This window comes from Musca domestica, unplaced genomic scaffold (assembly GCF_030504385.1).
Source record: "Musca domestica strain aabys unplaced genomic scaffold, Musca_domestica.polishedcontigs.V.1.1 24, whole genome shotgun sequence".
NCBI classification, from domain to species: domain Eukaryota; kingdom Metazoa; phylum Arthropoda; class Insecta; order Diptera; family Muscidae; genus Musca; species Musca domestica.
Genome location: NW_026712272.1, coordinates 8,592,072 through 8,617,139, shown reverse-complemented (window position 1 = coordinate 8,617,139; position 25,068 = coordinate 8,592,072). Strand labels below are relative to the sequence as shown.

The following is a 25,068-nucleotide window of genomic DNA, read 5'->3' as shown; positions in this document are numbered from 1 at the left end:
AAAACTACTACCTGTTGTCAATAAATAAATCTATGTGGACACAAATTTAGAAAAAAAATGACCATTAGAAAAAAAATGACCAAAGCTATGGCGTAAATATTGGGGTGGACTGGAAATAAATTGGCTGAAAGTTAAAAAAGCAGGGGGGAGACTATAAATGTGAAAAACAATTAAATTATTGCCAGAAATGTCTAATAATTTTTTTCTACGTAAAAAAACGTTTATTTTCTATCAGCTGATGATACTGACCAAATGAGAAAATTAAATTTTGCAAACTCTCAGTGACTCAATTGTCAAAATTGGGGTACAATATAGACGAGCTAAAGATGAGAATACATAATTTAACTGGCTTAAGTCATCGGCTGGCTTCTTCGGAAAAGAACAGAGGAGTATATGGCCAAAATCGAACTAAGTCAACCTAAAACTCCTTTGTTATTTTAAAAAGAAGCCAGTTAAAGAGCATTTTATGTATTCTCACCTTTAAGTCGTCGGCTAGCTTCTTTGTAGAGAAACAAAGGAGATTTAGGTTGACTTAGTTCGATTTTGGCCCTACGCTCCTTTGTTCTTTTCCGTCTATAATATCCGTCAATACCTTTAGCCCTTTGCACCCTTTCACCAAGCATGTTTTCCTTCCTTAAAAAGGATAAAAGAAAACTCGTAAATCGTTCCAACCTAACATACCCCCACCAGGCACAAGCAAATGGTCAAATGACGATGACGACAATATTAGACACACGAAACGGCAAATAGAAAACAAAACTGGCCACCGTAACTGGCTGGAACAATGCAAAAATATCCTTGAGTGAATGCAGTTGTGTAATAAAAGTGGAAATTTCCTCTAAATAATTAACCAAGAAAAAAGAAGAAGAACAAAATGCAAATAATTTCAAAACAAAATCTTGAATTCAAAACATTTATCAATTTTCAATCCTGCGCACTGCAAACGCAGAAGCAGCCTAACAAGTGTTAAAGCATCTGTCATCATCATCATCCTCCTTCTTCAATTCGAAAGCCTTATACACAGCATCCAACCCACACTTGGGGCATAGTGTGAAATACGATTTGGCCTAGGAAAGCCACGCAGAACGGATAAAATACAATAACAAAAAAATAGGAGAGCGATCAAAGTGCCAATGGAAAAAGTATAGAAAAAAATTCAAAAATATTGGAAACTTTGTGAAAGTAAAGTAAATCCCCAAAAATGCGTCAAGAAGAAACCTTTCGCCGTGTAACACGCGAAAAATTGGTGGTCCGTGGTAATACCACCATTCGCACATTGGACTCTACCACATCATATCTACCTGTTATGCCAGGGTAAGTATCACCATCCATTATACTGTATTATATACATGTATGTATGTGCATGTGTGTGTAGTTAGAAAAAAAAAACAACAACAAACCTAATTAGGAAAATTTCATGATATGCCGTCTGATAACGGTTCTCTCATTTGTTGAAAAATCGATGCCAGTTTAAAGTAAATTTTCAAAACAAACCAACAAAAAAATCTCTGCACACATGAAGGTTATGTTGAAGGATTTTAATTTGTTGTGTCTATGTGTGTGTTAATAATGCCGGAAACCGTATTTTTTTGGCCGACATGACCTTGTCAAATCTTCTGAAGATGTAACACCGCGGGCAGGCAGTTAAGGCCTTCATGTAAAGGTCAATTATGACACGTGACATTGCTGATAAATCAAAGGCAACAAAACGAGAAACTGAAGGCCCAGGGAGTATGTTGGGGAAGAGCAGAGGGGCTGGGAGTCTATATACTTTCATACATGACAGTATATTATAGAAAGCTTGAAGAAACGTTAATGTCTTATAAACGATTTAAAGGACAGGTGGTTAATTGTCGACGAGCAGAAAAGTCAGGCAGTCGGTATAGATGATCAAAATATAAGATCGCCTTTGAATCACTTCTTTGAGATTGGAGTCTACAACAAGTAAAAAAGTTGTAATATCCATTACGAAGTTCAAATACCAAATTTGAAGCAATTCCTATGAATAATGTCGCTAAAATCATGAAAATTCCGAATATCGGGAGGTACCTTTATATGGGGGCTATACCAAAACGTGGACCTGCACAGACAATTTTCTGTCTTAGGCTTTAGTGTCCATTACGAACATCAAATACCAAATTTGAAGCAATTCCGGTGAATAATGTCGATTAAATCATCAAAATACAGAATATCGGAAGGTACAGTAACATGGGGGCTATACGAAGAACTTGAACCTGCACAGACAATTTTGTGTCTAAGGCTGTATCCATTACGAACTTCAAATACCAAATTTGAAAGATTTCCGGTAAATAATGTCGCTTAAATCGCCAAAATACCGAAAATAGGGAGGTTCCATTATATGGGGGCTATACCAAAACGAAAACTTACATGGCCCTTTTTCAATACCAAAACTCCTGCAGACATAATATACATTTGAGTAAAATTTTATCAACTCACTTCATTTCGTTCGGAAGCTACAGTGATTTCCACAGACGGACGGACATCGCTAATTCGACATCGAATTTTATGCTGATCAAGAATATATATTGTTGTTCTTCGAATATTCTGACTTCAAAAATGGGAATCTTAGAACTACGGTTGCAAGAGTAATTAATAAATACTAAAAAGGACTGCAATGATATTCAAGGATACGGTTGCAAGATACCTTAATAAGTACTCAAGCAGACCGCAGGGATATTCAGAGCTACGGTTGCTAGAGTGAGTTACAGGAAAGTAAAACTTTTTACTACGAAACTTGGGTATTAGACGATCCTTTCCGAGGGAACTACATATGACGCTAAATATTGTCTTCTCTGGATATTTCAATACCCACCTGCATCAAAGGGAATTCAGTATCTCCACAATTTGAAAGCGCGTCTTTTATTTCTTTCTTCTTTAAAAGACATTATTTGCCAACACCGCATTTTTCTAGTCCATCTCCGCATTTTTGTATTTGTCATAAGCTCTAAGGAGATTGAAGTGTTCCTTAAAGATGATTGATTTAATGTGAACTACCCTATTAGTCATTAGTTGATAACATATCATTTAGTGTGAACTTCCTTTGTAACGATCATCTTAAGATCAACTGATTAACATCTGTAAACTTAAGGATTGTTGTTGTATTTTTTTTAAGGATAAATTATGTAAACAAAATCTAGGATTAAGTACCGTTATGTTTAGTATATAGGGACAATGATTAAAAATATAAAACACAAGAATTAAGGTGAGAGTACATAAAATACTTTTTTGACGGACATAAGTCATCGGGTGGCTTCTTCGTTGAGTTCTAGGTTGACTTAGTTCGATTTTGGCCCTACGCTCCTTTGTTCTTTTCCGAAGAAGCCAGCCGATGACTTAAGCCAGACAAAAAAGCGTTTTATGTATTCTCATCTTTAGAGTCATAACTCTATTAAATATTATCAGTAAATCCAATATCCGTTTCATTTTTACACTTAAAATCTGTCAATGTACTTGAGTAGTATATAAAATAGATTATCGATGAGCGCATTGTATATAAAGTAAAATAGTATATGCAAGTCTCCACTTACCAGTCTCTGGTGGTGATTCCTGTGAAAAAAAAACGTATCCCCAAAAAACAGGATTTCTCACGCCATCTTCGCCATCTAGGCTAATTAGAAACGGTAAAGGAATGTAGGTTTATTACTTTGTATCCAACTGGAGTTGCATTCCAACTGGAACCGTTGGTTTTAATTTATTGTCATTACCCTCGATTTATTTGGTTAAATAAAAAGAAATTCTGATAAAATCGATTCATGCTTGAAGATGGCGTGCCATGTTGTGCGTCCACTTAACCAAAAGCTAGCAGCAGCAGCACCAACAATAAGAACAAAAACAAACACGTGAAAAATAATTGTTTAACTGTAACATAAACGTAATAAAAAGTAATGAGGAGAAGGAAAATTCTTGGCCTGGCAAAGACGAATTGCGAGTAGGCTTCAATGAGGGAGGTAGGTCTTATATTAATTGCTCTGTTCACAACTGTAAGAATGTAAATTATGTTACTATGATAAACGAGTTTCCCATTACGATATCGAAATAAAATTACAAAATAAGTAGATTCTTCAACTTTGAGAGAATAGATGGTCTGCTAAAGATCTACAAGAATGTAAAAGTTTTTACAACTATAACCGATTTTCCCTTTATGATATTTCAAAAAATGTAAAACTACTAGATTATTAAAAGTTCTAGAACAGAGCAAGAGTTGGCAATTTAATTTCATGTTGTACTGTACTGTTATGTTTAGACCCTATGTCGAAGAACAAAAGTTCACTGTAATTATTGACCCTGCGTCACAAATCCAGTGGATTTCCAGTATCAATTTCATTGCGTAAATGTCAAATAAAATCAAATCATTTGATATAAACGCAATGGAATTCAATTTAGTATGTGTAAACGTACTAAAAACAAGGCTAACGGTGAGAATATATAAAACGCTTTTTTGACTGTCTTAAGTCATCAGCTGGTTTCTTTGTAGAGAAATAATGGAGTTTTAGGTTGACTTAGTTCGGTTTAGGCCCTACGCTCCTTTGTTATTTTCCGAAGAAGCCAGCCGATGACCATGGTAAAATTAAGAAGTTGAAGTCATTTCAAATAAGCATTCCCACCTCTGCATTTTCTGTAATTTACCTTGTCAAAGTTTAACTGCAAAGAAAGCAGGTTCCCATCTCTGATTTGTGTATATACAATGGACTTATATATAAATATTTTGACAATAAGATGTTGTCAAATTAATTATTTTGAAAAATTGTAAATATATGATTGCATGATATTATCTTCTTTATTCTACCATGTCGATGACTTAAGTCAGTCAAAAAGCGTTTTATGTATTCTCACCTCAATACTACCGCAATACAAATTTCACAATCGGCGTAGGAGGATGGACTACTTCAAACAAACGTCTCTATATCGAAAAAAAATTCAACAAGGCCCGGAAAATCGAAGTAAAATTTGTTGAAGAACTTTCAGATGTACAATGCTTTCCCCGAATGGAGGGAAGAAAAAATTTAGACAATGAGAAAATCAATCGGCTCTGTCTGTATGTGGTAGTTAATAGCAACTCGGATTCAAGACAATGTCTCTAGCATGGTAGAAGAATATAGGTAGACGCGTCGACACAGCTGCTGGGACAATGAACTGTCAAACCAATTTTGGAATTGAAAATGTTTAATGAAAAGTTATTAAAATTTGTAAAAATTGTTGAAAACGCGAATTATAATAGTCTCCGAATGACGTCGTATAAGAAAACATATAAAATTCTACTTATATTTGAAAAAACATTTAAATTTTTTTGACATATCAATGCTCCCAAGCGTTGATGCATCTACCTGTATTCTTCTGCCATGGTCTCTAGTGTAAACGCCCGTTAAAAAAGAGCTAAAATAATTAGGGTGACGTAGTTCGGGTTTGGTCCATAATTTAATCTAGTCAGCCAGCCCATTACTTAAACACATAGAACAAGTTTTTTACTGTCTGAGGTCATCGGCTGGCCTCTTCGAAAAGGACAAAGAAGTTTTAAGTTAGTTTAGTTCAATTTCGTCCCATAATATATACTTGCTCATCTCTTACGAAGAAGCCAGCCGATGACTTAAGGTGAGAATACATTAGACGCTTTTCTGACTGGCTTAAGTCATCGGCTGTCTTCTTCGTAGTGGAAGAAAATAATTTAAGGTTGCCGATACTTAAGCCAGTAAAAATGCTTTTTATATATTCTCACCTTTAAGCCAGCCAATAAAGCGTTTTATGTGTTATCACATTTAAGATTTAAATATTTTTTTTTTGTGATTGGCTAATTATAAGGGTACTTATAAGTTAAAATTTGTAAATGGGTAGAAGTGAGCTTGAGACAAAATAATGGCAAAATTAAAAAAGTAATGTCATTTCAAATTAGTATACCCATTTCTTTATTTTCTGTAATTTACCTTGTCAAATTTCACTGCATAAAACAATGTTTCCATCTATGATTTGTGTATTTACAATTGTATTTACAATTGACACATATTTTGACAATGAGATGTTGTCAAACGATTAATTTTGAAAAAATTGTAAACATATGGTTGCATTACATTATCTTCTTGATTCTACAATGGACAAAATGGAGATCCAAAAAAATTACACTCCGTAACAAGTAGCTCATCAAACTTAAATGATCTACCAGTGCAAGTAGAGACCACGCTACAAAAAACGCAAACGTCAAGAAAGTAGCGAAAAAACCCGGTATCCAATTTTATGTGTGTGTATGTGTAATATGAACGCCAAACAATACCAATTTCCTTTAACCTCATTTCATATTAATAACGGTGGTAATGATGATGTTCCTATTGTGGTTGTTGTTGTTGTTCTTGCTTCTGCCATTTGACTGAAGAGAACAAAAGCCAATAAAACAATCAAATGAACAAGTGGTTTCTCCTAAAACTACAACACATTCATATGTATGTACACATGCATGTGGTTATGTACCTGATGACTGGCCAGAACTCTTGACCACCACCACCATTAAAAGTCAGCGAAATACCAAGGTAACAAGGAGCAGGAGGTGGGTGCTTGAATAGTGACCGAATGAGTTATGAATGACAAAGAAATACAGTGGGACATAAGTGAAAAATCAGCCTGGCCGGATTGAGATTTCTATGGAAAATCCATGGTACAATTGCCAAGTGCTATCATTCGATAGTATTTTTTTTATTTTATGTCCCCTCATTTTCAAATTGATGTTTTGTAGTTCCTCCTTAAATATGGGCGTACAGCAGGAAACAAATTGTATTTATTTCAGAACAAATATTTTGTTATTTTCACGCTTTTTAAAGGGTATAAAAGCCAAAAAAAAAATAAATAAAAAAAATATAATCTAAAACAGAAACATAAAATATTCGTCTGATAAGTCATGTAAGACTTAATTATGGAACGGTTAAATTTGGTTTCACCCAGGAAAAGTATGAAGACAATATTACTCCTGGGCCTCAATTCTTGTTCTATGAAAATGTGAAATGAAGACTTTTATAAAGGAAAGAAATGTCAAATGAAAAATGTTATAAAGGAAATATTTTTCATTTCATATTTTCATAGAACAAGAATCCAGCCCCTGGTTTGATACAACATTTTCAGCTGGTAATTCAGGGGATTTGATCCGTAAACGCGGATTTTAGGTGAAACCTCATTCTAGGCCTACACGAGAATTAAAGGCAAGAATACATAAAACGCTAGGGGAACAAAAAAGTTTTAGGTTGGCTTTGATCGATTTTGGCCCCAAGTTCCTTTGTTCTTTTCAGAAGAAGCCTGCCGAGCGCAAATCTACAAGAAAGCAAAGAAATGAAAGACTGAAAGGAAAATATAATTATAGATAACCACTAATCGATTATAAAGCAATGGTACATGAATCTTAGGGTACCGTACCAAACTCGTCTTGACGGCAAAACCAACTACCGATTCCAAAAAAAAAGAAGCCTGCCGATGACTTAAGCCAGTCAAAAAAGCGTGTTATGTATTCTCACCTTAAGATCAACGAAAACGTTCCTTAAGATGAAGGGTTATAAATCTTTATATGTTTTAGCCAAAGAAAATATAAACAAACTTTCTATTCCTAAGATATGAAACGTATAACTGTTTTACGTGCCAAGGAACGCCAAAAATAAAAGATTATTTATTATTTGTGTAAAATCTGCCACTCGTCGTACGAAAATGTTTAAGATACGATATTAAATTTTCTTTGAAAAATGACAAGATCGAGTTCGTCAGAAAAGGGTTGCCATATTCAATTTAGCAAATGAGTTTACCCTTTCTGTTCTGCCTTTGGGAAATTTTAGATGCAGCCTGGCTGAATTTGGGATTTCTAAAGAAAAATTCGATTCAGCTCAGCTGGAATGAGATTCTTGCAGAAAATCTTCAACTAAGACCGGCTGAAATGATATTTCTATAGATAATCTTAAGCTGGGAATACATAAAGCGCATATTTGGCTGGCTTAAGTCATCGGCTGGCTTCTTCGTAGGTGAACAAAGGAGGTTTAGGTTGACTTAGTTCGATTTTGGCCCTAGGCTCCTTTGTTCATCTACGAAGAAGCCAGCCGATGACTTAAGCCAGACAAATATGCTCTTTATGTATTTCCAGATTAAGATTCAGCCCAGTTGCACTGAGATTCCCACTGGATATCATCCATTCCCACTGTAGCTGGTTTCCCTGCAGCCGCAATGACCATCCAACCAAAAGGACATGCAAGCAAACTAAAGTTGAACCATAGTGGCCAGTGAAGTTGTATCACCCTGCCACCCCCATCCCATATTTCTCATGTTTCCATTTACGATAATATAGAAATAATACGAACAAAAAACACGCTCACAAACTGAGAACAAAGCGAGCTAAACATCCTAGACGACTTGTGCGTTTGGCTAAACCATCCGCCAGTCAGTGGTCAGTTTGAAAACTACCCTCACAAATAACGGACGTACATGATTCGCGAACAATAACGGGGAAAACACGGGTGACTAGAAAGCAATCAAAAGAAATAAGTTAATGAAATAATTAAAAAAATAATTATTTGCAAAAAAAATTCTCAATGTGAACAAAAACAAGTGTCTGTGAGAAAAAGAAGAAGAAGAATTTCGAGAGTGGTCGCCATGTTTAATGCCAATACCCAAAATTGGTTCGGTTTGAATCATCATGACTCGGCATTGGTCAGTCATCATAATCATCCTGGAACAAATATGACAGCCGCTAATAATTTACACCAGCTCAACGGGAATCATGCCCCTCATCCACATTCCCAGTATCAGCATGCCTACCATCATCCGGCACAGCAAGCAACACCACCGCCACCCTCACAACAGCCACCACCGCCGCCGCCGTCCACATCGCAACAATCTTCAAATATGTATTTACGTAAACGTTCCTTGGTCTCCAATTCGAATCCTGCCCTGGATCGTGTTGGCCCCTCCAATGCCATGGCAACAACAACCGCGGCAACAGCAGCTCCGGCTCCATCGGATTTTCAAGTGGAATATGAAGTTGCTGTGCCATTGGTTTCGGCGTATCGTCATACGCCATATCACTCCTTGTGGGATTTACATGAATGGTAAGGTAATTAGCGTGTGAAGTTGGCATTATTACAATGCCGGTACATTAAACCCACAAAAAACTCACACACACACATACAGTTGTGCACACATATTTACACATGGAGAGAAGGTCCTTTCCTCCTTCATTCTCATATCAAATACGAAAACTAATTCTAAAGAAATTGTAAACGTCGTCTACATTACATGTTTTTGTCGTTAATAAATGATGAACCCCAGAAATACTTGGGAAACTTACTTGGAAACATTTTCAAATATAGGAAGTTTAGTGGCTGGCAACGCCTTATAATTGAAAGGAAAAAGTAATTTTTATTTTCTAGAAAAGCGATTTGGAGAACAGAGAATTTTATTATAGACGAAATGAATACCAGAATGTTAATTATAGGATAACTGATGAGAAGCTAGGATGTTCTAGACAGGCTGGAGACGAGGTGAAGATCTATATAGACCACCTGAAAAGGCCGGGATCTCATATACAAAGTTGAAGAGCAGGGTATAGATCTAAATAATTTTTATGATCCAATAAGAAAGTACAGTACATCAGATGATGAGAATTTTACATATGTAGTGTCAAATTTCCCATGTTTAAATGTTCCACAGATCGTATGGTACATGGACGACATCTCAGTTGTGAAATACATGAGAAAAGTATATATGTTCTTTTTAGATCACAGCGAGCCCTATTTTCAGTGGAAAAAAATAATTTAAGCTGCTATCACACGATAAGGGGCATGCTAGAAGAATATAGGTAGATGCATCAACACTTGGGGACATTGATATGTCAAAAATTTTAAAATGTTTCTTCAGTAACAAGTAGATTTGTATATGTTTTCCTATACGACGTCAATCAAAGGTTGTTATGAAATGCATTTTTCAACAATTTTTACAAATTTAAATTATTTTTCATTCAAAATTTTCAATTCCAAAATTGGTTTGACAGTTAGTTCATTGTCCCAGCAGCTGTGTCGATGCAACTACCAGTTAAAATCTACTAAGTTTACTGTCAAATTGTTCTACTACAGAGTTGGATTTTTCCTATTTCCTCAAAGATAAACTACCTTTCTGATGGTATGTAGATAATCAAAACAAACTTGCCTATTTAACAGAATATGATTCTACTACAGAGTTGGATTTTTCCTTTTTCCTTAAAGATAAACTACCTTTCTGATGGTATAGAGATTGATGGAAATTTCGTCGGCATTCTTATTTGAAAGAAATATGCACTTATCTCCCAGAAATAAAAAACGCAACACTGTTTACTCTTTTCCTGTAGTTGCTGAAAGGGATCTATAACCACGAAAGAAGACATTGTTTTAAGTCGTGTTTATATTAGATCTTGCTATCATGATAAAGTCAATTGCGTACATCACGATTTTTCGAATTCGTTGCTGAGGCATTTGCTGGTGTTTTTACATATAACCATGGCAGAAGAATACAGGTAGATGCATCAAAGCTTGGGAGCATTGATATGTCAAAAAATTAAATGTTTTTTTCAAATATAAGTAGATTTTTATAAGTTTTCTTATACGATGTCATTCGGAGGTTATTATAATTCGCATTTTTCAACAATTTTTTACAAATTTAAATAATTTTTCATTCAACATTTTCAATTCCAAAATTGGTTTGACAGTTGGTTGTCCCAGCAGCTGTGTCGGTGCGTCTACCAATATGCATCTTTATTGTCCCAGCAGCTGTGTCGATGGGACTACCTGTTAAAATCTACTAAGTTTACTGTCAAATTGTTGTTAAAAATAGTCTTCTTGGCCGACCATATGTAGGCCTTGAACTCGACCTTGTTATTTTTCAAATTAGAAATATTTTTATGTCTGAAATATTTACGTACGACGAGTGGCATATTCGTAAGAACGTAATCTTCAGTTATACATATATAAACCTTAATTTCGGCCCGTTATTTACACATGTTTACCCTACGCTCCTTTGTTTATTTACGAAGATGACATCAGCCAGGCAAAAAAGCGATTTATGTATTCTCACCTTAAGAGTCTATCAGACGATAATTGGCTACCCACTATTAACATCCGATCACATTCTTCTCTAATTTAAGAAATTTATGAAAAAATGTAAAATAATCAAAAAAAATGCCTATTTAACAGAATATGGTTATACTATAGAGTTGGATTTTTCCTATTTCCTTAAAGATAAACTACCTTTCTGATGGTATATAGATCGATGGAAATTTCGGCGACTTTCTTATTTGAAAGAAATATGCACTTATCTCCCAGAAATAAAAAACGCAACACTGTTTACTCTTTTCCTGTAGTTGCTGAAAGGGATCTATAACCACGAAAGAATACATTGTTTTAAGTCGTGTTTACATTAGATCTTATTATCATGAAAAAGTCAATTGCGTGCATCACGATTTTTCGAATTCGTTGCTGAGGCATTTGCTGGTGTTTTTACATATAACCATGGCAGAAGAATACAGGTAGATGCATCAAAGCTTGGGAGCATTGATATGTCAAAAAAAAATTTAAATGTTTTTTTCAAATATAAGTAGATTTTTGTATGTTTTCTTATACGACGCCATTCGGAGGTTATTATAATTCGCGTTTTCAACTATTTTTACAAATTTAAATACTTTTTTCATTCAACATTTTCAATTTCCAAAATTGGTTTGACAGTTGGTTGTCCCAGCAGCTGTGTCGATGCGTCTACCAATATTCATCTTCCATGCATATAACCGAGGGATAAGAAGAACTCTAAAATTTCTTCGATTATTTATTCAATTGCTTGTATAGCGTTTTTCCATTTTCACTGGAGATCGATTCTCTTAAAAATGCAACACCAATGTAAAAATATTTAACACAAGACTCCCATGTTTATGTTTTTATTTATTAAATTTTAAAATGATAACGATATCCTTTCTCTCAAGCACACATGTAAATCTTCTACACATGCATAAAGTATATAAAACAACAGCTTAATGGCCCAACCTCCTCGTAAGGAAGGATGTCATTGTTTGTTATTATTCCACTCTAGTTTCTGTGCTCTCTCTCTCTCTTTTATGACCTAGTCATAAAATGTACTCGATTATTAAACAAAAGTAGGGTACTCGTACTCGTCATTTGTGCTAAGAATAAATTAAAATTGAAAAAAAAAAAAACAAAAGCAGAATAAATACAAGAAAAAAAAAAAAACAACAACAAAAATAACATGTATATAATAACAATGTCTTAGTATGGGCAAAAAAAGTATTGAACGATGAACTCAATTCAAAATGCCATCAATTACCTTGTTTCTAGCCTGCGAGCGAAGAAAATGAAATGTGACAAAATAATAATATGAAGAGGCCTGCTAGGCCGTTGAACTACATTCCATAAATGTGGAATTGAATTAAGATGAAAATGACCATGAGCTACTACTATGAGGGTGTAAAAAATAGGGGAGGTAATTAAGCCTAATCCAAATTTGAAAAACTAATGTCACTTGAAGGTGTGAAAAATTGGGGAGATCGCTACTTAGCTAATTATTTCCCAGTCAAAATTCGAGAGTAATGTCAATTTGGGAGGCCATTAAATGCTAGTTCCATGTAATCTTCATCTAAATAATATAGTTCGAAATGAAGTCGTATTTTTGTTTTATACTCATTAAAAGAGAATTAGATGTCATTTGACATTATACTAAAATATACTTTGTATCCGATTCGTCTAGGTGTGAGATGGTGTACCCATTTTACATTATCCCCTGCATTCACGACATTACATGAAATATGGTTCTTGCTTTCCCCTTTCCATTTGCGATGGCTCCTACGGGTCCTCAACCCTAGGATTCTTAAGGACGCAAATAACTATTAAACAAAATGAATGCTGGCACAAAAAAATAAACCAAAATATTTGCTAAATCGAATACGGCAACCCTTTTCCAACGAACTTTACCTTGTAATTTTTCCATGGTAGAAGAATACAGGAAGTTGCATTGAATTTTTTAAATGAAACAAAAACATATACCAAACTTATAAAAAATATACTTATTTTTCTATAAAAAATTTAAAATTTTTTGAAATATATAAATGTTCCCAAGCGTTAATGCATCTACCTGTATTCATCTACAAAGCATTTTTTGAAAAAAAATCAAAGTAATCTTAAGTTGAGACAATATAAAGCGTTAACGGGTTAACTGGTTACACAGAAAGTCCCCTTGACTACCAATTTTAAAATACGTGATTGGATTTCAAATTAAAATAATTTTGAAATACAACAAAAATATTATTCATTGTGAGGAAAAATTAAAAAAAAAAATATGGAGAAACTTATTTGCTAAATCGAATATGGCAACACTTTTCCAATGAAATCGACCTTGACAGTTTTTAAACAAATATTTTACAAAAAACGACTTTTAAGTTGAGAATACATAAAACATAATTTCTGCCCATTATTTATACCTGTTTAACCCACGTTCCTTTGTTATTTTACGAAGAAGACACACGATGACATAAGTCAGTCAAAAAGCAGTTTCTCAACTTAAGGCTCTATCAGACGATATGTTTTTTACACACGTACAAGTTGAACACGACCTGTGATACATTGTTAAATACAGGAGTAAAGTACAAATGTACTTTTTCGATCACAGCGAGCCCTATTTTCATCGGAAATGTTTTTTTAATCAAAAGTAGATTTGTCAGGTTACTTTTCCAGCAGGAGTTGCCCAGCAACTTCTTTCTATGAGAGTAAGGTACTTTTATTCTCTTTTGCAAGAAAAGTATGAAAATTAAACAGATGGAGTCCCCACAAAAACTTGTGGGAAAAAATATATATAATTATATTTGCGGTAAAAATTTATCTATAAAGAATTTTTTTTTTTTTAAGAAAATACAATATAATCATAATGTAACCAAAGGAAACCAAACCCATATGAAAGTGTGTGATAGCAAGACCTGTGAGTCTTTTACATATGTCAATTTTGACACACACACGGAAATAAAGAATTAAACATTGTAAGACCCTTAAGGTGAGAGACATTAGAGGGTTTTTTGATTGGCTTAAGTCATTGGCTGGCTTCTTCGTAAAGGAAAAAATTAGCTTTAGGTTGACTTAGTTCGTTTTTGGCCTCTTTTGTTTTTTTCCGAAGAAGCCAGTCAAAAAATACGTTTTCTGTATTCTCACCCTTAGCAGCTTTAAGAATCGGCTCAAAAGTTAAAAAAAAAAACTAGGAGTCTCAATTTCCCATAGTAAAATTAAGAATTTAAAGTCATTTCAAATAAGCATTCCCATCTATGGATTTTCTGTAATTTACCTTTTCAATTTCACTGCATAGAAAACAGATTCCCATCTCTGCTTTGTGTATGTTCAATGGATTTGTAAATAAACATTTTTACAATGTGATGTTGTCAAACGAATAGAGGAACAAAGAAGTTTTAGGTTGACTTAGTTCTATTTTGGCCCTATGCTCCTTTGTTTTTTCCGAAGAAGCCAGTCTATGACGTTTTATGTATTCTCATCTTTATAGTAGCTTTAAGTTAAAAAAAAACTAACAGAGTGAATTTCCCTTCAATGATCAAAATAAATTTTCCAAAACTCACACCTCGTAAAATACATATATCTGTATATGTTCCGACATTTACCATCAATATAAACATTTTATTTATAAATACAATATATATTCACAAAGTACATACACACCCATTAAAATGTCTAAATCAATTACAATGAATTAAAATCCCATTAGCATTATAGTATATCCCGCGGAAGAAATTTTTATACTATAGCAATCAATTTTTTGCCAACTACCAACAGCTACAACAACACAAACAAAATAAATAAAATGCGGCGACATTTTATGACAAGTTCAATGAACTAAAAACGCAGCAACGATACAACAGACACATTGAAAACAAACTAGCGCCTAACAATAGGCAACACTTTAGGTTCTCAACGATGCAAAACAACACCGTACTCGAGGTGAAGGAAGAGAGTACTAAAAATAAGTTAAAAACATATTTAAACTCTTGCAATTTCAATTAATTCCCATACACACAAATACCAAGTTACAAAGTTTCACATACACACACAAATGTAGATATCAAGAATATTTCGTTCATATTTCATATTAGGAAGCAAGGAGTATAAGGTCGCCGTTTCGTGTTTTAATGTCATTGGCTTTGACTTTGTCTGTTAGGAAAGTTTTTTTCCTGTTGTTGCTGTGTTGTATAGTAATTGTATATACCACAAAGTTGAGGGGGGACCCAAACCCATTGGTCTATATAATATAGCCACAAATTGAGGGGGAAACCCAAACCTATTGAGCCAAATAATATAGCCACTTAATGTTGGGGTTGTTGGTCAAATTGTAACAGGAGTGCTAGAGTCCTTAGGGTGTCTGCCATAACAGTTTATGGAAAACATACACTGTGCATATGTTTTTTTTTTCTGTCTCATTGAATGTTTGTTGGCATGTGTGCATTTGCATCTAATCTCATTCTAAAATGCAAAATGAGTTAAGTTTATAACCTCAATAAATGAATGCATGACAAGGACAAGGACATGAAATACATAAAGTTGAGCTGTTTTATTGTGGCTTTGATTCAATAGATAGGTTTTATTGTAAAAAACATAATCAGGCACCATATCATGATATAGCATTATATTGTAATATAAAGCGCATATTTGGCTGGCTTAAGTCATCGGCTGACTTAAGCCAGCCAAATAAGCGCTTAAGTATTCCCAGTTTTACTCATCGAAATATTAATATTAGACATAACAAAGTATATACAGGGTGAGATAAAAAAAAACTCCAACAAAGTCAAACGCCATAATTTTTAATTTTTTTTTTAATTTTATTGAATTAAAGCAAAAAATGTCGGATATAGCATCAAATTTTAGAATAAGTTTAGATTTGTTCGAATTGGTCACCTTTGGCACGAATTATGGCCTCCAAAGAGCCAATGAAACCGTCACACGCCGCCCGAATGTTGCTCTGCGGTATTTTGGCCTATTCCTGGCGAAGCGCTTGCTTGAGGTGATCGACACTTTGGTATTTTTTACATTGCCAACCTTGCTTTCCAAAATACTCCAGATACAATAGTCCAACGGATTGATATACAGAGATTTTGGTGGCCATTGTGCGCTGGAAATGAAGCAAGGACCCTCATTTTGTAACCATTCTTGGGTGGCGCGTGCTAAGTCCTGTTAGGATGTCCAAGGTCTGCGGCCAAAATGTTTGCATGTCCAAGGCTTTAATACACCCTCCAGAATATTTTCGCAATAATATTTGGCATTTATTCTGATGCCATGGTCGATTAATACGAGCGGAGAGCGACCATCGTCTGCTATGGCGGCCCACACCATCACCATGACTGGCGCTTGAGTTCTGGTGGCCAACCAAAGGCGTACATTTTCAGCTGATCTCTTTGGCAAGTAAACACGATCATTTTGTTTGTTTACAAACTGCTGAACAACGAATATTTTCTCATCGGAGAAAGCCAAATTCGGCAAGTTCTCCACTTTCGGCCAAGTGAAGCAACTCTTTACCTATTTTGAGTCTTAGTCTATTTGCTCTCTGTTGCGGTGTAAGTTCTTGCCCTTTTTGGAATTTCAATGGCTTTACCCTGAGCTCATTTTTCAATATTTACCGAATGGAAAATGGCGATATGTTCAGCACACGCGCCATTTTTCGGCCACTATGACGCAGGTTTCGATCAAGTCGCTTCTTTACTTTTCGAACTATTTCTGCTGATGTTGCTGTTTTCTTCCGTCCACTTCCTTGACGTCGGGCTACGCTACCAGTATCACGGCAACAAACGATGGTACGAGACAAACGATTTATTCCCACTTAAATGCTGGAGTATACTAACGATAGCCACTTGCGATTTTCCAGCCAAATATAAAGAAATCACACTATCACGCTTGAATTCCATCACGAATAACTTTTTTTCTGGAAAATTCTCAGCAAAAGTGCTTTTGTACGCTTGTAAACAATATATGGAGCTGTCACTGTAGTAATTTTAACAGCTGTCGGACGAGTGGCTTTGAAATGACAGCAGTCTGAAGTTGGTTGCTGTTTTGTCATCTCACCCTGTACATCTATCCTTACGTGCCAAAGAACACCGAAAATAAAAGATTTATTCTTTTTGTAAGATCTGCCGCTCGTCGTACGTAAATATTTTAGATATAAAAAAAATATTTGAAAAATGACTATGTCGAGTTCGTCAGAAAAGGGTTACCAAATTCGATTTATCAAATGAGTCTACCTCTATTTTTGACACTTCCCTTTTATTAAAAATACCAGTGTGATAAAAGTAGAGATTTTTTTTATTAAATTTCGTTTTAAATCTTTTGTTTCTATAAATTGCATTTATTTGTTGGGTTAATTTGTATTTGAGGTAAAACCACTTGCAGAGCATGCAAACATGTCAACAAGTCGTCATGTAATATTGAAAACTTTAAAAAGCACAACAGCAATGAACTTTAATTCCATTATAGTTGAATGACTTCTAAAAGGACTCGCTTCCAGTTATCTATAATTGTTAAGGTTTTAGTTTAGGAGACGTATAGCTGTTTTGTTAGACAGCTACTTTGTTGGGAGACTTGTACTTATCTAATATTGAGAGGAGAAGTAAGAAGAAATATATATATGTGAATTCCATGCTGGAATTATTAAAGTAAACTCATGCAATCATAGGTTACAATGTTTTCAAAAATTATACTTTTGGATATTATTATTTTTATCACGTCACGAGAGCACCCTTAAGACATATGAGACGGAATGGATTTTTACATATATAGTGTTATTTATAAAAAATTTTAATTTTATATTGCTGTGTTCGAGTATCTGCAAGAATCTAAAAGTTTTGCAATTTGTTTTCGATATCATAAAGGGAAAATCGGTTATCGTAGTTAAAACTTTTACATTCTTGCAGTTCTGGAAAAAACATACATTCTCACACTAAAAACATGCTACACTTCAATTAAATTGTATTCTTCCAATGAAAATAGGGCTCGCTGTGATCGAAAAAGTACGTATGTACCATGGTAGAAGAATATAGGTAGACGCGTCGACACAGCTGCTGGGACAATGAACTGTCAAACCAATTTTGGAATTGAAAATGTTAAATGAAAAATTATTTAAATTTGCAAAAATTTTTGAAAAAACGCGAATTATAATAACCTCCTTTTGACTGAGAATAAGGAAACATATAAAAATCTACTTATATTTAAAAAAACATTTCAATTTTTTGACATATCAATGCTCCCAAGCGTTGATGCATCTACCTGTATTCTTCTGCCATGGTATGTACCATGGTAGAAGAATACAGGTAGATGCATAAAAACTTTTGATCAGGGATATGCCAAAAAATTGTTAACGTTTCTTCAAAAATAAGTAGATTTGTATATGTTGTGTGGAGCCTTTAGGCGCCACTATAGATGAATTTACTATTCTCTCCATTTGTGGCCTCATAACCCTAAAGCTATTTCTAACTCTGAAATGGATGATGCTGTGTCTCTCTATTTGGGCGCCACATTTTTAGGGATGTTGGTCGCCGCTGTAAATACATTGTCCCGAATACGTTTGATACTTGCTGCGTCCTAGCGCCTCTATTATAAGCATATTGACCCAGCAGCACGTCTGTGTCTGACTCCCTGACCTGCCACAGTCAGCACATCTGCGGTAGACTGACTGGCCAGTCAGCTCGTCTAGAGCAGACTCTCTGGATCCTGTCATTTCTGTCAACACACCTATAGTAAGTTGTTTAACACGTTTTTTATAAATTGTCTGACCTATCAGCGGGTCTATAATAGGGTTTTTGCCTGACCAGAAAATTCCAGGCCTATCAGTAATACCTAAATTTCTCGAAAGATCGTCTGTGAACGACGACATCATCCCATCTCATCTACTTCTAACCTCTTCACAATCTATCAATTCTTCATTAAATAAGGTCTTTTTCCAAGAAGAATTTAACCGTTTAATTCCCATTTCCTTATTTTATTTCCAGCACATCATCAGCGCCTCCAACAGGACTCTCACACATGGCACGCATGATGGATTCACTGATATTGGATCAATATCCACCATTCGCTTTTACCAAAATCACAACAACTCACAGACCGACAAAAACGGGTAAGAAGACCGAAACCACAAGAACGACATCGATGAGTGGATTGGTGCCGTCACAGTCTTCATCGAGCATTGGAACCATGAGGCTTAAGAGTCGTATTCCCACACAAGGTAAATGAAAATAAGGCATTTCATTTCACATTGTAATATCCCCTTTCTGTTCCCGCCAGAAGTATCACCGCAACCGAGAACGAATACAAATTTACCACCCGCCAATGCGGCCGGGCCGAATCCAAATCCATTACAACATGCTAATTCCACCACTTTCAATACACACAACGATAATCGATGGATTTCTTCGTTGCGACGCCGTGATCCCGAGCTGCAGCCCACATTGCCATCGATAAATCTCAGCCATCATGGTAGCTCCCACAATGTGGCCACAGCTGGTCTAACCGAACGCGGCGAGAAGCGTAACTCACGTTCGTTGAAAACTGCCACCATGCCAAATCGTAAAAGCCGCTCCGTGGAAAGGGTACGGGCCCGCAAACTAATGGTCAATTCACAGATAAAACCCAAGGAGAAAATGAAAAAGAATTCCATTGATGAAAACTCCAATTCGGATGATCAAGAAGCTACCTCATTAGAAGAGAATTCCACATCACAGAGTACACCTAAGAATTCACCGAAAACTTCCACAAAGGCGAAAACATTTTCACCGGCCGGCTATGAGCCGCACTTGGTGGACACGTTGGAGAAGGATATTCTGCAAAAGAATCCCGGGGTCAAGTGGACCGATGTGGCCGGCTTGAATGAGGCCAAGTCAATTCTACAAGAGGCAGTGGTATTACCCATAATAATGCCAGATTTCTTTAAGGGTATCCGTAGACCATGGCGCGGTGTTTTGATGGTTGGTCCACCCGGAACGGGAAAAACCATGCTGGCAAAGGCTGTGGCCACGGAATGTGGTACGACATTCTTTAATGTATCCTCCTCAACGTTGACTTCCAAGTATCGTGGTGAAAGTGAGAAATTGGTGAGATTGCTCTTCGAAATGGCACGGTTTTATGCTCCCAGTACAATATTCATTGATGAGATTGATGCTTTGTGTTCGGCAAGGCGCAGCGATTCGGAACATGAGGCCAGTAGACGTTTTAAAGCTGAGCTATTGATACAAATGGATGGTTTGAATGTCACCATGCAAGAGGATAAAATTATTATGGTATTGGCCGCCACAAATCATCCATGGGATATCGATGAGGCATTCCGCCGAAGGTTTGAGAAAAGGATATATATTTCATTGCCCAATGGTGAGTATTGAAAAGGAATAGAAAAACACAAACAGAGGTTGGTAGAATTACCAAACTTCGACTTCGGAGTGAAAATACAACACTGTTTTCGGCTACAAATGACAACAGTGTTGTATTTTCACTCCGAAGACACGCTTTAAAGATGAGAATACATAAAGCGCTTATCCGGATGGCTTAAGTCATCGGCTGGCTTCTTCGGAAATGAACAAAGGATCCTAGGGTCAAAATCGAACTAAGGCAACCTAAAACTCCTTTGTTCATCTACAAAGAAACCAGCCGATAACCAGTCTTGGTACATAGGTACTACGGGTACCTATCCAACAATCAATTAAAACCCCAAAAAAGAAACCAGCCGATGACTTAAGCCAGCCAAATATGCGCTTTATGTATTTCCAGCCTAAAGGTGGGAATATATAAAACGATTTCTGTCTGTCTTAAGTCATCGGCTGGCTTTTTCGTAGATGAACAAAGGAGTTTTAAGTTGACGATTTTGGCCTTTGAGCCCGTTTGTTCCTTTCCGAAAAAGCCTGTCGATGACCCAGGCAAAAAAGCGTTTTATGTTTTCTCACTTTTAGTTTTGGTCTATTTTAGCCTTAACGATGTGGATACATAAGCAGCTTGAAGTCTTCACTTTGCATATTTTGTGACATATCATAAAGGGATGTCAAAGCCGCACTTAAATTCTTACGTCATTTCACTTTATAATTTGATATTAATATGCCCACAAGAATATGTGTGCAGCTCTAGCATCCCTTTAAAGATGAATACTGGGTTTAAAAGCACCCTGGTAATTTAAAAATCACAGTAATTTTTGCTTGCAAAAATCATCGGTTAGCATCTTCGATGTAATTACGGGCCGAACTAGAACTATGTCACCCTAAACTACATTATTTTTAACTGATGTTTACACAAGACAAATTGTTGTTTTCCTCACCACTAAATTCCATATGGCAACCTTTTTCCTAACGAACTTCCCCTTGTCATTTTTCACACAAAACTTATTTTCATATCTGAAATATAAACGTATGACGAGTGGCATATTTTACAAAAATAATAAATAATCTCTTATTTTCGACGTTTCTTGGCACTTAAAACCAGTTCCTAATTCCATATCTCAAGAAGACGAATTTTATTTATTTTTTTTGAACATAAACATATAAAAAGGGAGATTATATGTCCTTCATCATAAGAAAAAGTTCTCGGTGTTGTTAATTGTTGTGTACAACGAAGCATCTACAACAGCTGATCTGCAAAAGTTTGAAGTTTGTTGTAGTGTTGCATTTCCGAAATGGCCCAAGTTGTCAAAATTCCTATTGTTACTGCAATAACCATGATAAAATTAAGAAGCCAAAGTCATTTCAAATAAGCTTTCCCATTTGACAGCACATATGTAAAACTTATTACATCTGATAATGCCTCTATAATGTCCATAAACAAAAACGGGGTTTAATTGAATGTAGCCTTACTACAAAAGGGATTTCAGAGCCACAAAAGAATTCTGCCATCGTTCTCTCTTATAATTTGACATTAATAAGCCACGCGACAGTGCTAATCGTTCTATGTACTTCCACCTTTATTCCTTAAAATTTACTAATTTGTATCTTTTCTCTTTCCAGAGGACACCCGTTCGGCATTGTTGAAACTCTGCCTGAAAGATGTAAATCTCAGTCCCACACTAGACACCAATACAATTGCCGATCAGATGAAAGGTTATTCGGGTTTTGATATCAGCAACGTTTGCCGTGATGCTGCCATGATGCCGATGCGTCGTCAAATATTTGGTCGTACACCCGATGAAATACGTCAAATACGTCGTGAAGATGTTGACTTGCCCATCACGCTGCAAGATTTTCAAGATGCAATGCAGCGTACGAAGAAAACCGTATCCATAGATGATGTTAATCGTTTTGAAAAATGGATGGAAGAATATGGATCGTGTTAATTGGAAAGATAGATGGATGGAAAACTCCAAAAATATATCAAAACCAAAAATTTGGGGTCATGAACACAATGCTGCTTTTCTTTGGCAGGAGAAAAAGTATGACAACACTGATTTGGCGACCTAGAAATAAAACTCTTCTTGGGCACCAATTGAGTGCTGTGACATATTTTTTACCAAATTCGATAAACTTTTTAAAAAAAATTGAGCTTCATTGTGTTTGTGCCTTATAAGATTGCTCATATACACAGTTGAACAAAGGGTGTCCATAATTTGGGTACAATTTTATAAATCATGTTGCTTCGTAAGGCACTGGTATATTTATGAAATATTCAGCCCAATCATAAATAACAATTTCGTTCGGAATTTTTCTCTTTCCCCTTTTTTGCTATCATAAACAAAAATTTATCTCCACATCTAACTCCGAGGGGGAAAGGTGCAAGTACATAAAAAGCTTGAAGTCATGGCTAGGCATATTAATGTCAAATTATAATGGAAAACGACTGCAGGATTTTAGTGCGGCTCTGTAATCCCTAGCCATGACTTCAAGCTTCTTATGTACTTGTACCTTAGGGCTTTTTTGACTGGCTTAAGTCATCAGCTGTCTTCTTCGAAAAGTAAGAGAGGAGTTTTAGGTTTACTTAATTCGATTTCGGCCCTAGGCTCCTTTGTTCTTCTCCGAAGAACCCAGCCGATGTCTTAAGCTAGTCAGAAATGCGTTTTATGTATTTTCACCTTAAACTTATAATCTTCCTTAAAACTGAAGAAAATTTTCAAAGAAATTAAAATATTTCTCAAAAAAATATATATTTTTCAACAATTTTTAAAAATTGCAATAATTTTTCATTCAACATTTTCAATTGCAAAATCGATTTCATGCCATGTTTACGTTAGAACTTTTTGTAGGGTTAACCTTCTTTGAGAGGATTTATTTGAAGTAAAAGTAATGGATATGACAATTTAAATCCAAATCCAGTGGGTTAACCCTCATATATATAAACGTACTATAACTGTTCATTGTCCCAACAGCTGTGTAGATGCGACTACCTTTATTCTTCTACCATGGTTTGCATCAATCCGTACAAATAGGGTTCGCAAAGTTCGAGAAAGGCCAATTCGCGTTGACATCTTCGCAAATTATTTCTCCTCAAAATTTCATGATTGGAAGCATGGTAGAAGAATATAGGTAGACGCATCGACACAGCTGCTGAAACAATGAACTGTCAAACCAATTTTGGAATTGAAAATGTTGAATGAAAAGTTATTTAAATTTGTAAAAATTGTTGAAAGACGCGAATTATAATAGCCTCCCATTGACGTAGTTTAAGAAAACATATCAAAATCTACTTATATTTGAAAAAACATTTAATTTTTTTTGACATATCAATGCTCCCAAGCGTTGATGCATCTACCTGTATTCTTCTGCCATGATTGGAAGAATTACTTCGTAAAGTTTACGAAATAAATGCTTCCCGAGGAGATATTCATGATTGGGCTGACGGTAAAGCCTACTGGCATGGCTTCATGCATTTTATCGACGCTACGTTTTTCAAATCGCTCTTCGTCGATAAAACAACGAACGATACTAGGAAAACTCTTAGATTTCTGGTGTTGTCTGGAAAATATTCTCAAAATTTTACAATTGTTTCGAAATAAAAATTATACCCAATTTTTGGACACCCTTTTGTATGTATCTAGGATAAGAAATTCACCTTTAATTTGAAAGTTTAGCTCAATAGGTTTACACCTTGGCAATGCGATTTCAAATCAGGTATATTTAAAAAATGTACGGTTTATAAAATAATTATTATTAAACGTTTGGTTATGTTGAAAATGATTCCACATTTTTTGCTTTTATAGGAAAAGTATCGAAAAAAGGTTTCATATAATTGAGAATCTGTGGAAACTGAAGGACAGTTTACACACCATGTTAGAGTCATATGCAAAGTAAATTCCTCCTTTTTTATATAAACCGTTTTTATATCTTTCTTTTAAATATCAAATTTGTAAACATTTTTGAAAAACCCATTTTATAATAACTTCCGATTGACGTAGTATGAGAAAACATATAAAAATCTGCTTATATTTGAAAATGGTAAATATAAATTGGAAAACAAGTCACTTTTTATATGACTTTAACATGATGTGTAAACTGTACCTATGTGATCGTGATATCAAAATGTCCTGTAACTTTAATTTGGAAAATTTAGTTGTGATTTTTGTTTTTGTTGCATTTTTCTGATGTCATTGCGAAATATACGATATTTTTTATATCAAATAATTTAATATTAGACTTCCATAGTGCTATGATGAAACTCCCCATAAATATATAAAATTGTATTTTTTTGCACAATATCTTATAAAATACGGACATCTTCTAAGTTTCAAATATTTATGGGAAAGGAAGGAATAAAATATATTTTTTAACTTATATAAAATATTGGAATTTAGAAGATGTACGAACAAAACATAACCTTAATCTGTAGTATATAACATCAGCCTTTATTAAGAAAAATAAAACATCATTTTATATATATATAAAACCCAAAGAAAGCGATGTGTTTTTAATGGGGGGAATAAATTTTAGAAACCCATGATTTACTATATAGGCTCTTCAAAAATGTTATTTAAACTATTTTTTTCCTCCCCCACCCACTGGCTCAAAGAAACTACTCTTTAAAAATCCATGGTTTATAGTCTAGAGCCCTTGAGATTATTGCTCCG

At 35.1% G+C, this 25,068-nt stretch overlaps 1 protein-coding gene across 3 annotated transcripts; it reads left to right on the top strand.

The window, feature by feature from the left end:
• The first annotated feature begins 684 nt into the window (after positions 1–684).
• On the top strand, positions 685–24,709 carry LOC101892700 (katanin p60 ATPase-containing subunit A1). Of its 3 annotated transcripts, none has more exons than XM_005191467.4 (4): positions 685–1,314; positions 19,034–19,266; positions 19,326–20,405; positions 22,022–24,709. In XM_005191467.4, the coding sequence occupies exons 1-4, from the start codon at positions 1,202–1,204 to the stop codon at positions 22,345–22,347; spliced, it is 1,752 nt and encodes a 583-aa protein (XP_005191524.1). In that variant the 5' UTR covers positions 685–1,201; the 3' UTR covers positions 22,348–24,709. The 3 variants fall into 3 exon arrangements, with proteins under 3 accessions (XP_005191524.1, XP_019895164.1, XP_019895163.1); XM_020039605.2 differs by lacking the exon at positions 685–1,314 and adding an exon at positions 8,299–9,083 and having other exon boundaries at positions 19,329–20,405; XM_020039604.2 differs by lacking the exon at positions 685–1,314 and adding an exon at positions 8,306–9,083.
• Positions 24,710–25,068: the final 359 nt, after the last annotated feature.

What these genes read in the sequence shown, in the direction of transcription:
- LOC101892700 (XM_020039604.2), top strand. Translation starts at nt 8,629, where the DNA reads ATGTTTAATGCCAATACCCAAAATTGGTTCGGTTTGAATCATCATGAC. An exon ending in GAGTCGTATTCCCACACAAG is followed by an intron (nt 19,267 to 19,325) that starts GTAAATGAAAAT and finishes TGTTCCCGCCAG; the next exon opens with AAGTATCACCGCAACCGAGA. An exon ending in ATATATTTCATTGCCCAATG is followed by an intron (nt 20,406 to 22,021) that starts GTGAGTATTGAA and finishes TTCTCTTTCCAG; the next exon opens with AGGACACCCGTTCGGCATTG.